Source organism: Pieris rapae, chromosome 11 (assembly GCF_905147795.1).
Source record: "Pieris rapae chromosome 11, ilPieRapa1.1, whole genome shotgun sequence".
NCBI lineage: Eukaryota > Metazoa > Arthropoda > Insecta > Lepidoptera > Pieridae > Pieris > Pieris rapae.
Window position 1 is genome coordinate 3,038,310 of NC_059519.1, and position 14,802 is coordinate 3,053,111.

General features: G+C 31.4%; 4 protein-coding genes across 7 annotated transcripts; 1 reads left to right on the plus strand and 3 right to left on the minus strand.

The window, feature by feature from the left end:
- Positions 1 to 225: 225 nt before the first annotated feature.
- Positions 226 to 2,037, minus strand: LOC111000851 (solute carrier family 25 member 35). Its single transcript, XM_022270444.2, has 4 exons — positions 1,553 to 2,037; positions 1,136 to 1,386; positions 768 to 983; positions 226 to 697 (listed from the first exon to the last, which is right to left on the minus strand). Exons 1-4 carry the CDS (start codon positions 1,825 to 1,827, stop codon positions 507 to 509), a joined length of 933 nt encoding a protein of 310 aa, XP_022126136.2. The 5' UTR covers positions 1,828 to 2,037; the 3' UTR covers positions 226 to 506.
- A 151-nt stretch (positions 2,038 to 2,188) lies between these two features.
- On the minus strand, positions 2,189 to 4,926 carry LOC111000853 (solute carrier family 25 member 35). 4 transcript variants are annotated; one of them, XM_045630013.1, is made up of 5 exons: positions 4,808 to 4,926; positions 4,509 to 4,621; positions 3,816 to 3,891; positions 3,057 to 3,199; positions 2,189 to 2,815 (listed from the first exon to the last, which is right to left on the minus strand). In XM_045630013.1, exons 2-5 carry the CDS (start codon positions 4,615 to 4,617, stop codon positions 2,613 to 2,615), a joined length of 531 nt encoding a protein of 176 aa, XP_045485969.1. In that variant the 5' UTR covers positions 4,618 to 4,621; positions 4,808 to 4,926; the 3' UTR covers positions 2,189 to 2,612. The 4 variants fall into 4 exon arrangements, with proteins under 4 accessions (XP_045485969.1, XP_045485967.1, XP_022126138.2 ...); XM_022270446.2 differs by having other exon boundaries at positions 2,191 to 2,815; positions 3,816 to 4,142; positions 4,379 to 4,621; XM_045630011.1 differs by lacking the exon at positions 4,808 to 4,926 and having other exon boundaries at positions 2,190 to 2,815; positions 3,816 to 4,142; positions 4,384 to 4,509.
- Positions 4,927 to 7,133: 2,207 nt separating this feature from the next.
- LOC111000846 (YEATS domain-containing protein 4) lies at positions 7,134 to 9,299 on the plus strand. The gene is made up of 5 exons (XM_022270433.2): positions 7,134 to 7,259; positions 7,327 to 7,381; positions 7,467 to 7,748; positions 8,105 to 8,291; positions 8,957 to 9,299. Exons 2-5 carry the CDS (start codon positions 7,334 to 7,336, stop codon positions 9,133 to 9,135), a joined length of 696 nt encoding a protein of 231 aa, XP_022126125.1. The 5' UTR covers positions 7,134 to 7,259; positions 7,327 to 7,333; the 3' UTR covers positions 9,136 to 9,299.
- Positions 9,300 to 11,776: 2,477 nt separating this feature from the next.
- LOC123689567 lies at positions 11,777 to 12,567 on the minus strand. Its single transcript, XM_045630235.1, has one exon. It carries the CDS (start codon positions 12,565 to 12,567, stop codon positions 11,881 to 11,883), a length of 687 nt encoding a protein of 228 aa, XP_045486191.1. The 3' UTR covers positions 11,777 to 11,880.
- Positions 12,568 to 14,802: the final 2,235 nt, after the last annotated feature.

Below are 14,802 nucleotides of genomic sequence, written 5' to 3' on the forward strand. Positions count from 1 at the left end.
AATCTCTGTCTATTAAAACATATAAATATATTATAAAAAATATTCTTAGCTTAGGACAATAAAAACTTCAAAAATGTAATTGATTGTTATTAACACAATTTAAAAAATTACCACAAAGTATTGGAAGACAAAAAAAATAGTACATCCCTTTTAAGTTCTAGAACCTGTGTTAGGGATGAACGCTCTTTCATATATGTTGATACTTAACTTACTTAACAAAGTTCTATAAAAAGTATGTACTTAAATAGGTAATCAAATAAATGACATATTTTAAAAACCCAAATCTAACAAAAGTTTATATTAAATCGTAACAACTACTCAAGTAGGGTAGATAAAAATTAAATATAAAGAATAAAAAAATACAACATGCCATTTTAATGGTCTCTTTCTTGCCTTTGAAATATAATAAAAATAAATTTAATCAAATTATTAAAAGAAGTATATATAACTTAGAAAGCATGGTCAATCTTAAAATTAGTTAACAAAATAAACATCTTCATCTATTATCATCTTATGTATTCTTCTAATATTTTAAGTTGGTCCCAACAAACCAATAAAAGCACTGTGTGTGGGCCAAGTCTCATATAATTTGCTTCAATGCCCTTGTAGAATGCTCCAGCCCCTTCAGATTTAAGTATTTTAATGAAGCAATCTCCCATACCTTTATATAGTGTACCACGGTTTTGGGCATCCACCGCTAGAAGTACAACAGAAAAATTTAAAATAAATTATATTGTAGTATCAATTTTCCCTAGTGTAAAACTTACGTTGATTTGAAAGTCTAGTGGCCATGACATCAAAAGGGTTTAAACAAAGAGTCATCACAATGCCACCTAGATTGGCACCCATAAATGATAGAAGTAGTGGCGACTTGCATAAGTTATGATCCTTTAACCATTCTTTTGCATATGCAAAACTGACCATTTGTGAGCTACTACCAACTGCACCACGGGGAATTTGGGGGCCCACACCGCGAAATAGACCTTTAAATTATAATTACAGCATTATAAAAGTCAGGTGATATATATATAGGTTTTCATATTAAACATTTTTTATGACAAAAAGTATATTAAAATAAAATTAACAATATTATTCTTGAGTAAACAGTACATAATTTAAATCAATTCCTTTATACCTTTTACCCCTTCTCGGTGGAATATATGTGTCAATGCATTCCAAGTGCCACTATGCTGATGTTGATGTCCAACAGCAATGGTCTTAGAAGCTTGTGCCTGTAATCTGGTTTTTACTAGAAAGAAAGGAGTTCCAGCAATAGACCCCATGCCTCCTCCAATGCCTGCTGCTAGTGCCCCACAAACAAATGACGTGTGACCATCTGAATTTGTAATTAGACCTCTCCTATCACATATACGGTAGACTCCTAATCTGCAAGAAAATGTTCATCATCTGTCTATATAGACTTAATTTCATAACAACTTTGTTTTGACATGACATGCAGGTAGAGACTGCAAATAAATTTTAAGAGTCAAGAAGGTCAGCTGATGGCAACAATATATACTGACTTATTAAATTTCTAGTTTATAAAACACACCTAAATGTATTCAGAAAGAATTGAAATCCCAACATGGCTGGTAGTCCACTTTGTAAAGCTATGAGTCCTTCTGTTCTTGCTATGACATATAATCCATGTGGTACATTCTTATAATGTATAGCATGCTTGCCCTTGGATACAAGCTCCCCTTGCAATTGAAGCCGAGTCTTGACAACTTCTATTGGGTTTGTAAATATAGTTGCAAACATCGCTGCCAATCCACCCATAGCCATGTCTGTGATATCTCGCTTAACTCCATCTTTATGTGTTGTCATTTTGTCCTACAATCTTAATCCAAATGCTAATTGCTTAGTCCTAGCTAGCACAACTTATACTTAGTAATTACTTGAGGAAAACACCGACATGATTTGTTAATGTTAAGTATAATAATTTTGACATCATAAATTCAAGAATAAGCAACAAGCTGTTTATTTTCTTTATTGTTATTAAAATGAAAATAAATGATGTATTTATTAAAACCATATGATTTTGACACTTCACTAGTTCTAACATCCGAACGTGAAAAACCCGGCAAATTTAAAATATCTAAAATTCGATACGTACTTTGATTTTAGTACGTCATAGAATTTTTTGTCAGGCCATTAAAAATACCATTTATAATTTAACAATTTATTAAACATTTAAAACGTGTTAACTCTTTGGTCTCAAAGATCTTTTAATAAGTAACATACATTTAATACTGTATCACAATTTAAAAAAAATGGATAAAATCTCCATTTGGTTCAAAGATATTTACTTAATGTATTATGTATATTATCAAGGTACTTTATACAAAGATATAACAATAAATTATAAATACAGATGTTTCGCCGACGCCATTGGTGTTTAATAAATTTTATTTATTTCACTTAGTTTTATTGTTTAGGCAATTATTATTTATTTCCTTACATTTAAGAACTTCTGATACTTAAAGTAAAGTAATAATAACCTATATATTGTTTTTATGTATCTACAGAATCACAGCAATTACTATCCTATTTATTATATAATACTATGGGTACTAAATTTGCAATTAAGGAGATTATTCAATAGAATTGATTTATACTGAAAGTGGTTGGTAACTTTTTTGTAAATCTTTTAACATATCCCAAAATACAAGTAAAAGTACCGAATGAGGCGCTTGGCGGAAATAAGATGGTCCGATTCCCTTATAGAAAGCTAAAACACCTTCCGTTTTAGTAATTTTCATTGCACAATCTGCCAATCCCGAGTAAAGCAGACCACGACCTTGTGCATCAACCCCTGAAATTAAAGTATTATTGAGTATGAAATGTCTATTAGCTCCTGGTGGTTTTGGTTTATAAGTGAAAAACTCAGTTTATGCATATACTGTCATTCAGTAACTCAGTAATTTTGCATGTTTGTTTTTAAAACTTTTATAAGCTTTAAATACTATCATATGCAGCATACATAAGCAGGATTGTTAAATTAACACCATATTCAGGTTTAGTATAAAAAGTACTGTGTTTTAAAAAAAATATACCTTGATTATAGAGTCTCGTCATAATGACATCCATTGGTGTTAGTGTGATGGTCTTAACAATAGCACCAATGTTACTTGCTAAAAAAGCAGGAAGATATTTGGATTGCTGGAACATGTTATTGTTGTCCATCCATTCTTTACACCTGTAATTTATTTTAATTTGTTAATGAATGCTATCAAAGAATAACAAGCAGTATATGGTAGGTAGGAGTACAAATTAAGAAAATGCCATCACATTTTTGTTTTCCAATCAGAGAAAGCAATAAACCCATAAAGGCACATGATGATTTTCTTCATACATTATTCCTAAACTGTATTCTTATAGTCCTAAAAGAAAGTCAAATAGGAGAGTGATAAACAGTTTCTACAACAAAGACCATGAATTAAAAATAGAAAATTTTATTGATATCAATTATTCAATTTTTAGAAGGAACTTTTGATCTTTATATATCAGTTGGATGTTAAATATTACATCAGAAAGTCAATATTGAGTGATAAACATTATTTAAATTATTTCTATGATAATAACTTTTTGTAAATAAAATTCCAAATATAAATGATCAGTAGAAATATAACACAAATATTAATTGTGTAAACACTTCCATCCAACAGAAGAATAAAAACTTGTTTTTTTTTAAATATGAAGACTTTGGCCTTTGCAAGTCATTCTTGCATCATCAAAAAAGTCCCACATTTATGTCATAGTAATAAAAGTATCCATGTTAGTTTAAAACAAACATTAATACATTGTAAACTTACATTGCATATGCTACAATTTGAGAAGCAGAACCAGTAGAGTTTCTTAACATCATGCCATGGGCTCCTCTCCATAAACCTATAAGACCATTTTTCCTATAAGTCTTTGATAAGGCATTCATCATTCCTGGGTGGGCATGTTGTGTGCCTACAGCTATTTGCTTAGCTGAGTGTGACATTAGTTGGGTCTTAACAAGTTGTAAAGGACTGCCCATGAAACCACCACACATGCCAGAAAAAGAACCAAAAAATACACTGTTAACAAATTTAGTGTTATTCTTCTCATCTCTTAGAAGCCCATAGTTGTCAGCTTGTTGATATATTCCCAATCTGTAAATTACTTATTTTTTAATGTAACTGTAAGAACTTCATTTGATTAGCAATGTTGTTAAACCTTTGTTTAATTCAAAATATGTTGTTTATTCATCAGTAAGAAAACCCTTTACAGGTCTACTTAAAGTTAATGCTGATTACACTTAAACATATTTGGGGCGGAAGAAGTTAACCCTCATTCAATCTAGTAAGAACCTAGTTCTTTTTAAACCTCTATTAAAATGGTAACACACCTTACCCCATTTACTACTAATTGAAACCAAAGTGCTGGAGCAAGGCCTTTCTGTAGAGCAGTTATGCCATCATGTTTTACAATGGTGTAAATGGCATGTGGTATATTTTTATAATAAACAGCATGTTGACCTTTAGCTCGTAGTTCTCCTTGTAACTGCATGCGAGTTTTTACCACATCAAAAGGGTTGCTGAAGAAACCAGCACCAACACCAGCAAGTCCACCAATGAGAAAGTCCATAGTACTTAAAGAAAAATTGTTTACTTTGTTTTTTTGTGCCACCTGACATTCTTCTCAAAATCTTTATCCTATTTTATCTTAGGTTAATTTAGCTACTATTTTGGAGATATAAAATTTTAATTTTATAAAAACCTGAATCAAGCTTTATAAATATACAATTTATTTTTGTATTACAAAATAAAAGGCCTACCGGATAAATTCAACAGGAAATATGTAAACAAATACACATATTCTAAGGTTTCGTAACAAGATCACGAGTACGAGTTACGACTCTGCCACCAAAATTTGAAATTAATTTTCAAATCCAAATTATGAGAGTTGACAATTTAACAAATCGTTCAAAATTCAAATTGACTATTTACATCTTTAGATAAAATGACATAATTTATTGCTTTTATCTGTATATAAAGAGACTATATGAATTTTCGTAAATTACGGTAAAATTTAATTTAATCTATTGAAAAGATTTTATAAAATATTATATGATTGTTCCGTCTTGTTCCTGTTAATATTTTTATGCTTAACAAGAATATAATTAAAATTCATTATTCTAAATTATTGTTCCTTTCTCGAAATGCTTGTAGCCCAGTCATATTAGGTAAGAAAAGGGGTCAACCTCGGAATGAAAGATAATAAGCTGCAAATTGGTATGAACCTTTGTTTTGTCATTCTAAATGTTGTCTCAAAAGTCACAATCGTTATCGTGTCCGCGTCTCAAGATATTCAAGGTCAAAGGTCACAAAAATCGGTTTTTCGCGAATATCTGGCTTCCTATCGGTTAAATGAGATTTGCATTTATTATAAAAGTTGTAGGCTATAAAATTCCCTACAACTTTTGTTTAAACTTTTTTTTCATACGACCAACCGTTTTGAAGGTAGAGCGCGAAGTGCACATCGTACAGTCATAAACCTGTACAACTGTCAACACTTCCACCAACAAGTGTAGCAGCTCATCAACACATAAAACGTTTCTACTACCAGATTCAAACGTGGTTAGGGAAGGACTTAGAACCTCAAGAATGGGGCTGGATGCTTGAAAATGAAATCCTGGAGCCCATACGAACGTTATTACCTCCAGCACCAGCCGAACTACTAAACGTAATATTTTGCAATTGCAAAAATGGTTGTGGTTCCCGCTGTGGATGCAGAAAATCAGGGCTACAATGTTCTTTAGCTTGCGGCCAGTGCAACGGACAAGCTTGCCTCAACGCTTCACTGTATCCAAGTAATCCCGATGAAGAAAATACATATGATCCCGATATTCTGGAAGGTTTGGAGATGAACATGACAGGTAATGAGGATGATGACAATGAATCGAACATTTTTGAGCGACAAGAAGAAGAAGAAGACGAAGAAGAAGAAGATAATTAGCTTCCATTTCCAATTTCATTACAATTAAAATCAACAAAGATACTTTTGATATTTGAACTCACATTTTGATAAATGTATATTATGCCGTATTTAATAATAAATCAAAATATGTGTAAAATATATACTCTTACTATCATTTTAACTTAAAATAAAACTAAAATATATAATCCAGAATTAATAATATTTTATACTTAAATAGTTAAATATGAATAATTATATATAAATAATCAAGTTACTTACATTAATTAAATATAAATAATTAACAGTTAGAACATAAATAATAGGCATTGTTTAATAATTATAATTATTGTAAATAATTGACTTTGTAACGTACTGATAACCATAACTCACGCTTGACCTTGCATTAGGCCGTATATGACTGTACGATGTGCACTTCGCGCTCTACCTTCAAAACGGTTGGTCGTATGAAAAAAAAGTTTAAACAAAAGTTGTAGGGAATTTTATAGCCTACAACTTTTATAATAAATGCAAATCTCATTTAACCGATAGGAAGCCAGATATTCGCGAAAAACCGATTTTTGTGACCTTTGACCTTGAATATCTTGAGACGCGGACACGATAACGATTGTGACTTTTGAGACAACATTTAGAATGACAAAACAAAGGTTCATACCAATTTGCAGCTTATTATCTTTCATTCCGAGGTGAAACCCCTAATATGACTGGGCTATTGACATATTAACGCCAAACGAACATAAGCTTACGCTTTACCAAGTCACCGTTTCAAATTTCAATACTTTTTATTATTCGACTGAGAATTCGAGGCAAGGAATCAAGAAAAACATTTAAACAACCCAGTACGTCAGTAGCTTATCAAAGAACCTAAGCGTTACGTTAAATCATGTGAAATCTGCAATAAGAAAGAAAAATATTTTAAAAATTAGCTGAATTAAGATTATTTTGCAAACAGAACATTTATACCAGAATACAATGTGTGTGGTGACAACCAGAGATTTTAGGATTACTGAAATTACGTATATTAAAAATCAAATGGAATCCATCCAACATTGTTTTTAAGTTCAAGTTGCTCGTTCATCTTTTAAAATATCTTCATTTTTATACTTTTGAAATTATTATTAGTCTGTCCAATACAGATGGTAGATAGAATGTTTACAAACTTCTTGAAATTGTCAAATTCTGTTAATATTCTAGGCTGTGTAGTGTGTTAGAATATTATAAACATTACTTTTGTGACTATTTATTGAACAAGAAGATTTATTATAGTTACGTTATTGGCAGTTAATAACAAGGTGATGTAACTTGTAAAAGTTACTTTAAAATAACCACCGTGGATTCAAACATTAATATTAATTACAGCGCTGAAATGAGTTTACCGACAGACTTTGGTCCTGATTCAGGCGGTAGAGTAAAGGTACCTAATACAATAATGTCTCAAAAATTAATCAACAATTTATATTTATAACTTAAGGATGCATTTATTTATCAAATACTTACAGGGTTTAGTTATTGTAAAACCAATAGTATATGGGAACGTTGCTCGGTACTTCGGGAAGAAACGCGAAGAAGATGGCCATACACATCAGTGGACGGTGTATGTAAAACCTTACGCAAATGAGGATATGTCAGCGTATATTAAAAAAATTCACTTTAAATTGCACGAAAGTTATGCTAACCCTAACCGAATAATAACAAAACCACCCTACGAACTAACGGAAACTGGCTGGGGAGAGTTTGAAATAGTAATAAAAATTTATTTTCACGATCCTAATGAAAGACCAGTAAGTATATTCTTTAAATATGCTTCTTAAATAAAAAGTGACTTCTGTATCGTACAAGCTTCTATATGGCTACTACAGAAAATGTTGCAGCTGGTAAAGGATTAAATTACCAGCAAGCTAATAAGTTGGTTTGTAACTATACTGTTAAGCTATTTGGTTGAATAGAAATGTATTTTCCTTAATTATTATTATACTTAAGTTTATTGCCAGTTCTTCTTTTCAGTTCTACACCCTAGATTTGAGAACTGCCACTAAATGTAAAATTAGAAGCATTTAATGTATATGTATTTCATAAGTGTACATTGTTTCCTACATGAATAAATGATTTTTGATTGATTGATTGATTGGTATTACAGGTGACATTGTACCATATTTTGAAACTTTTCCAATCACCTGTTAGTGAGGGAATGCCTCAAGTTGGACGAGCCCTGGTTAGTGAATCATATGAAGAAATTGTCTTCCAAGAACCTACTCAGTTAATGCAGCATCTTTTGAATAATGTTAAACCAATAACTAATGGTCCTTGGTGTCACGATACAGATTGTAAGTTATTATGTTATATAATATAACTGTTTTAAACATACAACATTGCAATATATTTTTGGAAAGAAAAGTAACATAAATTAAAAAACATTTCAAAGAAATTATGTATACATAAAAAATTTGAATAATGATAATGTCTTAATTATAATGGGTAGATAAATTTAAAATACCTTTTAATACAGGAGTTAAAAAATACCATTTACAGTGACTTGAAATTAAAAGCGTAAAATGTTAATATTTCTCATGCTTTAGAGCCTGCATGGTCATGTATAGACTCCTCCCCACTTATTCATAAAAACTAAATCAGTCTAATTGTATTCTCAACTCAATTACTTTTTATCTCTTCAACTAATTTATATTTAAAATGCTTTGCAACATTTAAAGTAATAGTGATTTAGTTTTTATGAGTAAAGGCAGATATATCATTAGTATCATCTTTTAAAAATGATTTACTTCAATCTCCATGTTTGTATTGCCATATATTTTCAAATGAATTGTCTTAGGCTTGCTAGCTCTAATAGCTTTTTAATTTATAGGACCACATTTGATTCAATGATTTTACTAAGTATGATGGTTGGATGATAATTATCAACTTTGCTTTGTTATTATATGTTATACAACTTCCATGGTGTCTTTATTGAGTATTGCATATATTTGTTTTTCAGTTGAGGATAAAAAGGAAAAGACACTAGAAAAAATTATTGCTGTACAAACAAAAGTGAGAAGTGAAATATCAGAGTTGAAAGATAAACTGCAACTGGCAAAAGACACAATAACAAAGTTCAAAGATGAAATAGCAAAATTACAAAATAATCCAGGATCCAATCTCCTATCAGTTATTTGATTTTATTACGTACTTCAAGTATTATTAATATTTAAGTAATTTAAAAATAGTGTTATTTTTAAAAAAATTGACTTTTTACAATTTTCCAATAGACTTAAGATTTTTAGAGAAGTTTTTACTTTAAATAAACTTTTACATAAATATAGAAGTTACGCATTTGAATACAGACTGTCAGACTATTTATCAACAATATATTAGAAACCCCAAACCTGAATAGCCATTTTGGATTAATATTATTGCTAATATTTCGGGGAATTCCACGTAAGACGTCGTTGGTATATTATAGGCGCGCCTTACCTTTTTGAAATTCGAGTTATAGAGTATAAATATTCATTATCAATACTTCGTAGGGCAATAACATTTTTATAGTTACAAGGTCTAAATAATTCGAGATTTCGCGTATTCAATTTGTGGGAAGGTAGTCAACTTTTTCGGCTTACTGAGGCTTTCAACGAGGTTTGAATTATCGAGATTCCACTAATAAAACTAAAAGATAACGGGATAGATACAATTTAAATATTTATGAAAACCAATATTTTGATTGTTCTACTGATACGTCACGCGATCAAAACAGACAAACGCAAGCGTGCAATATGCATGACCTAAATGCAACTGTATCAAGGCAATCGGTCAATATAACTATAATATTATATTCCACAAACAATAAAAAAGTATGGAAAATGCGTTAAACCCTTACTCTAGTAACTTTTTTCGTCTTTCTGTTTGAATAACCTCTTGTAGTAGCTGAGGAATATATATAAGACATTAAACAAAACTTTTAATAATGTTTTTAATAATTTTGGAAGCATACTAGAAACAATCTTTTTTTTTAATTCTTATACATTACAGATGTTATGTACTTTATACTTTTTCATCAATATTGACACAAAGCTCTGTGATAACATTTACACTTTTATTTATATATAGTTTTAACTTTATGCCAGTTTCGAACATTTTAACCTCTGTGGTTTCGCAATGTTATGACTTTTGTATGCAAACATTCGTGTGCACTTACGTTATTTATCATTGACGGCACTATCTGTTTTCTTCACCTAAAGTTTGTGAGCTTAGTGAATTAGAAAAAATCATACATTTTCGACCATAGAAAAAAGGAAACTTCTTTCCCTGCGTAGGTACTCAAGACTTGCATATACGATACTAGCAAAAGCAGCAATAATCGAAAGATTGGACAAATCGTAGGAATTGTGACTGCACCATGCATCGTTGGGCATGAGACGTTATCAAAGTAGAAAATAAAATTTAAATACAACCTTTTTAAATATTGTTCACCATGAATAGCAAAGAATAACAATAGCTTTGTTCGTGCTTTTACATGGAACAATAATCGAAACACCCCGAATCTAATTTCTGTGGGGGCGTACCCCACTCCCACTCCAATGGTAAATTAATTTTATTATTATACTTTCGTTATATTTACTAACAAACTATGACTCGTTTGTGTTTATGGTTACACTCCAGGTTACACTACAGGTTTTTAAAGAGAAATTGATTATGAAACGATATAATATGTATGAAGTATATTACACTCAAAATTTGTTATAACGACATCGAAGGGATTACTCATAATTAATTGGTCGTAAAAACCGATAAGTAGTCGTAACAGACGATGACGTTATTAATAACCTAATACAATAGAATTCAGCCGAAACTTCTAAACGACGTCGTCGTAAACTGAATATTGATTGATTTTCTTCTAACTTCAAAGTTGGAGGAAAATTTTACTTCGGCCTTGTTTCTGTCGAGCAAACAACGAATAGAAATCACAGTGTAGTCCATAACGCGTATCAGTATAGTACATTAAGCCTTTGGTATCACAATTCATAATATAAGAAAGTATAACATGATCAAAAGTGCTTTGTAAATAACGACGTATTTTATAGAACGAAAGATTTTAGTTGCTTATAGAATCATAAAAAAGTTGTAAACCCCTCTATTTCAAACTGCTATCCAGTTGCATATTTTAAATGGGTTTTCATTTAATTGAATTTTACTTAATATATAATGAAATAAAGCAAAAGAGAACGATATTAAAGGTACTATTTTTCGTAATTAGTTAACAATTCTGTCATGCTTTCAAGAAATATATAACTACACTTTCAAGGATTCATTATAGAATTGAACTGTCCTCATTCAATATTCGACCTCAGTACAACAATGTATTAAATTTTTCAACAGGAAGCAATCAGTGCAATGACTAAGAAGTCAGAAGTTTTAGGAAAGTGTTAAAAGCTTTTCAAATGTTAGTCAGCTTTTATTCATATCATTAATAACAGAGCTAAATGTGTTAGATTTGTATTAACTTGAAATTATGAATGTATAATTTTTTGCTAGCGTTCGAAAAATTATGATGATGATGATACTGAATTTCCTGGTCCTCGTACGAGATTGATGTCGATATTTATAACTCTTGATGAAAAAATAATTTATTATATTGCTAAAATAGTTTGAATTATTCGAATTTTCGAGTATTCTAAAGCTCAAAACAAAAAAAAAATGTAATATTATTTGAATCTACGACTTACCAATGAAGACTTATTTAAATATAAGGAGTATTAGAAAAAAACTAAAATTTAGAAAATTAACACTTTAATTAAACACATTGACGTAAAGATTACGCGTTTTTATGTTAGCGTAGAGCGAAAACAGAAGCGCTCTTGCGAAGAACGAAAATAATTTTACCACAACTTATCACTTAGTTTTCATTCAGTTAAACACTTACACTAATCAAAACCAGCTGTTTTCCTTCTGCAACCTATCTCGTTGCCGGCCCTGCAGCTCCAGACTTTGAAATATTTCAGAAAGTTTATTTAATTTTTGCGCCGGACTCTTCGGTATCCTCTGTAGCCTGCACGAGTCGTCATTATTTTTGCATAAGGTAAATGTTTCACTTTCCCTTAAACATAGAAGTTTACCTTTAGACATTGGCGATAACTTGGCAACCTGCAGAGCGGCGTTTTTGAATCTCGTTTTAGCTGACATTTTTACTTCCTTGATTGGTTGCGAAAATGTTTTTCTTGAGCAATCCTTTTTGTCGATCGTTGGCGCGTTAACGTAAATAGGATTTATCACATCGTATGTATTTTCACGGACTAAATGTGGTTTCGCGTTGTAGTTTTTAAAAGTATTCTTCCGTAAGCTATGTATCCTGAGAGGAGTTAATGGTTGCATCACTTCGTGAAACGAGATCGGTTTGTCTAAATCGAAGACAATTACTTTAGTTTTTTCCGCTTTCTGGCCGATCGCTGGGAGTGGGTGGAAGGGTGAGAGACTGGGTTTGACAGGGATGTCGTTTTCCAGCATCCTAGTTTGCGCGGTTTTATGCTTCCGTGTTTTAAGTTTCCTCGGAGCGTAGATCGTTGTGAGGGCGCGTGTTTTGTTAGCGTCGATGGGAGCGAGTGGCCCGGGCAGCATGTTTGCCGCCTTCCGCCCACCTCTGACCTTGGGCGCCGTGGGGACAGCTATTTGATTCACTGCCCGAAGCCGCCGGACACAACACGCAGCAATGACGGCATCCAAACGATTGACGACACCTGATACAGTGCTTCAAAGGACACTTATTTTAATATTGCTTTAATTTTTATTGCATTTGACGTTAACATGACATTGTAAGTTTGATTATTGGCCAGCATTTTTATATTGATTGTATTTGTACTCGATCGATTTTACCTTTTAAATATTAAAAAGGTTTTATTATTTTCTACCAACTCTTATCGACCAAAAGTAAGAAATCTAATTAATCTAAGTACATAATATATTGTTTTAGGCGGAAAGGTCAAGCTATGTAGTTCGACAGATGTAGTTCCTCCACTAAAAAATTCAGCTTATGCCCACCTAAAGATTGACTTAGCGACTTTTGGTAAGCCGATTAAGCACTATGAGCAAGTGGTGTAAATAATATATGATTACTTTCCATATGACCGTGACAGATTGTCCAAAGGTATAACGACCGTCATTATTCATCGATCGAATTTGGTTCTGACCTTCAACTTTATTGTTGGGTTCAGATAATGATTTATTATTATATGACTAAGAAAGTCATGGAGTCATTCTATGGAGCTTGTGTTAATCATACCTGCTGGTACTAAACCAACTAAACTTACGAATAACCATCCAAGAAACGATAAAAGAAAATTCTTTCTTTAGAAGATTTTACTATACGAGGGTCGTTCAATCAATTGTGATAATGCGAAAAATTAAAATACTGACAGACATAGATAGTCCGGATTAGTATTAAAAATAGTAGAAATAAATATGTGTGTACACCAGAGTACACAGGTAAGAAGTGAAACTTCTTTACGACATATCATTTTTCTACTATTTGCAACTTCACGAAAATGGCTACTCCATTGTTTTTCATAAGGCTTAAGCCGAAAAACAATTTTTTCAGTCATATTTATTAATACTTGCAAATTTTAACGGATTTATATACATTCTCTGATACTTACAATCAAAAAGTGAGGTTAACCTCAAATTAATATTAAAATAATGCTCATACGTGTTGAATTTATAAAACGAAATGTATAATCACTCTCACTTTTCTTGTAAATTCACTTAAATTTGAACAAGTCTTTTTATTTTATCACTTTCAAATTATTTCAAACCAAACTTCAAAACTAATATATTGTTGTTATTATTATCATATATTACATTATATTCTTTACGTCACTATACTAAACTTCGATAAAAGCAACATGGCGCGTAACCGAAAAACGTGACGTTTTCTTACAAAATGTCTCCCATACGTCGATAAAGAAGTTTCACTTCAATAAATCAAATGTCTCTTGTTTGTATTAAAAATTGAATTAATTTGTTAGCTTTGTGTTCTTAAATATACATAAAATTGAAGTTCTAAAATAGAATATCTCTGCTTGAATTATTTTACTAACAGCGCAAATCAAGACTTATTAATACACACATTAGAATATGGAACATAACAATTCATGTTCCATATTCTAAGGTTGCGCGCTGGTATGATGAGATCATAAGAACAAGAACCATATGTCGGTAGTAACAGAACTAATTATGAAAGACCTGAGAGAAACAGAGAAAAGGAGATCGAAAAAAATACACGCTATTTGTTCATGTACCTATTTGTTTAGTAGTTACATATTAGAACTTTAGATGGCAATGCTGTTGCATAACATCTTGTGCAGTAAACGCCGATTTTTTATTTATTTATATTATTATTAGCACGTGTACAGTGTGAATATAGATATACAAATACATGTAGTGAGTAGAGTGATCATATACATATATACTGGTACATGATCATCTATTGGGGCTTTTACCCAGTACTTTATTAATTTACAAAGAAGTTTTGGCATGTGTACTTTGTTTTTAAAAAAAAGTATGTGCATAACACACTTTTATTGTATAACAAAGGCTGCTGCAAACTGGCCATGGACACTCACATTGCAAGAAGTCGCAGGTGCGTTGCATGGCTTTTGAGAATTGGTACGCTTTTTGAAGAAGTCGAATTGGTGATTGCAACGAACCATGGGCAGATTGTGAATTTGTAGGTCATCCGTAATAGATAGCACATGTGAAAAAATACAGCGACCGAAAACAAGAAACGGGGAATTCCCCGTTCCGTTCGATAGACGCACATCGCATATATGAGTTGATTGATCTCAGGTATTCCAACCT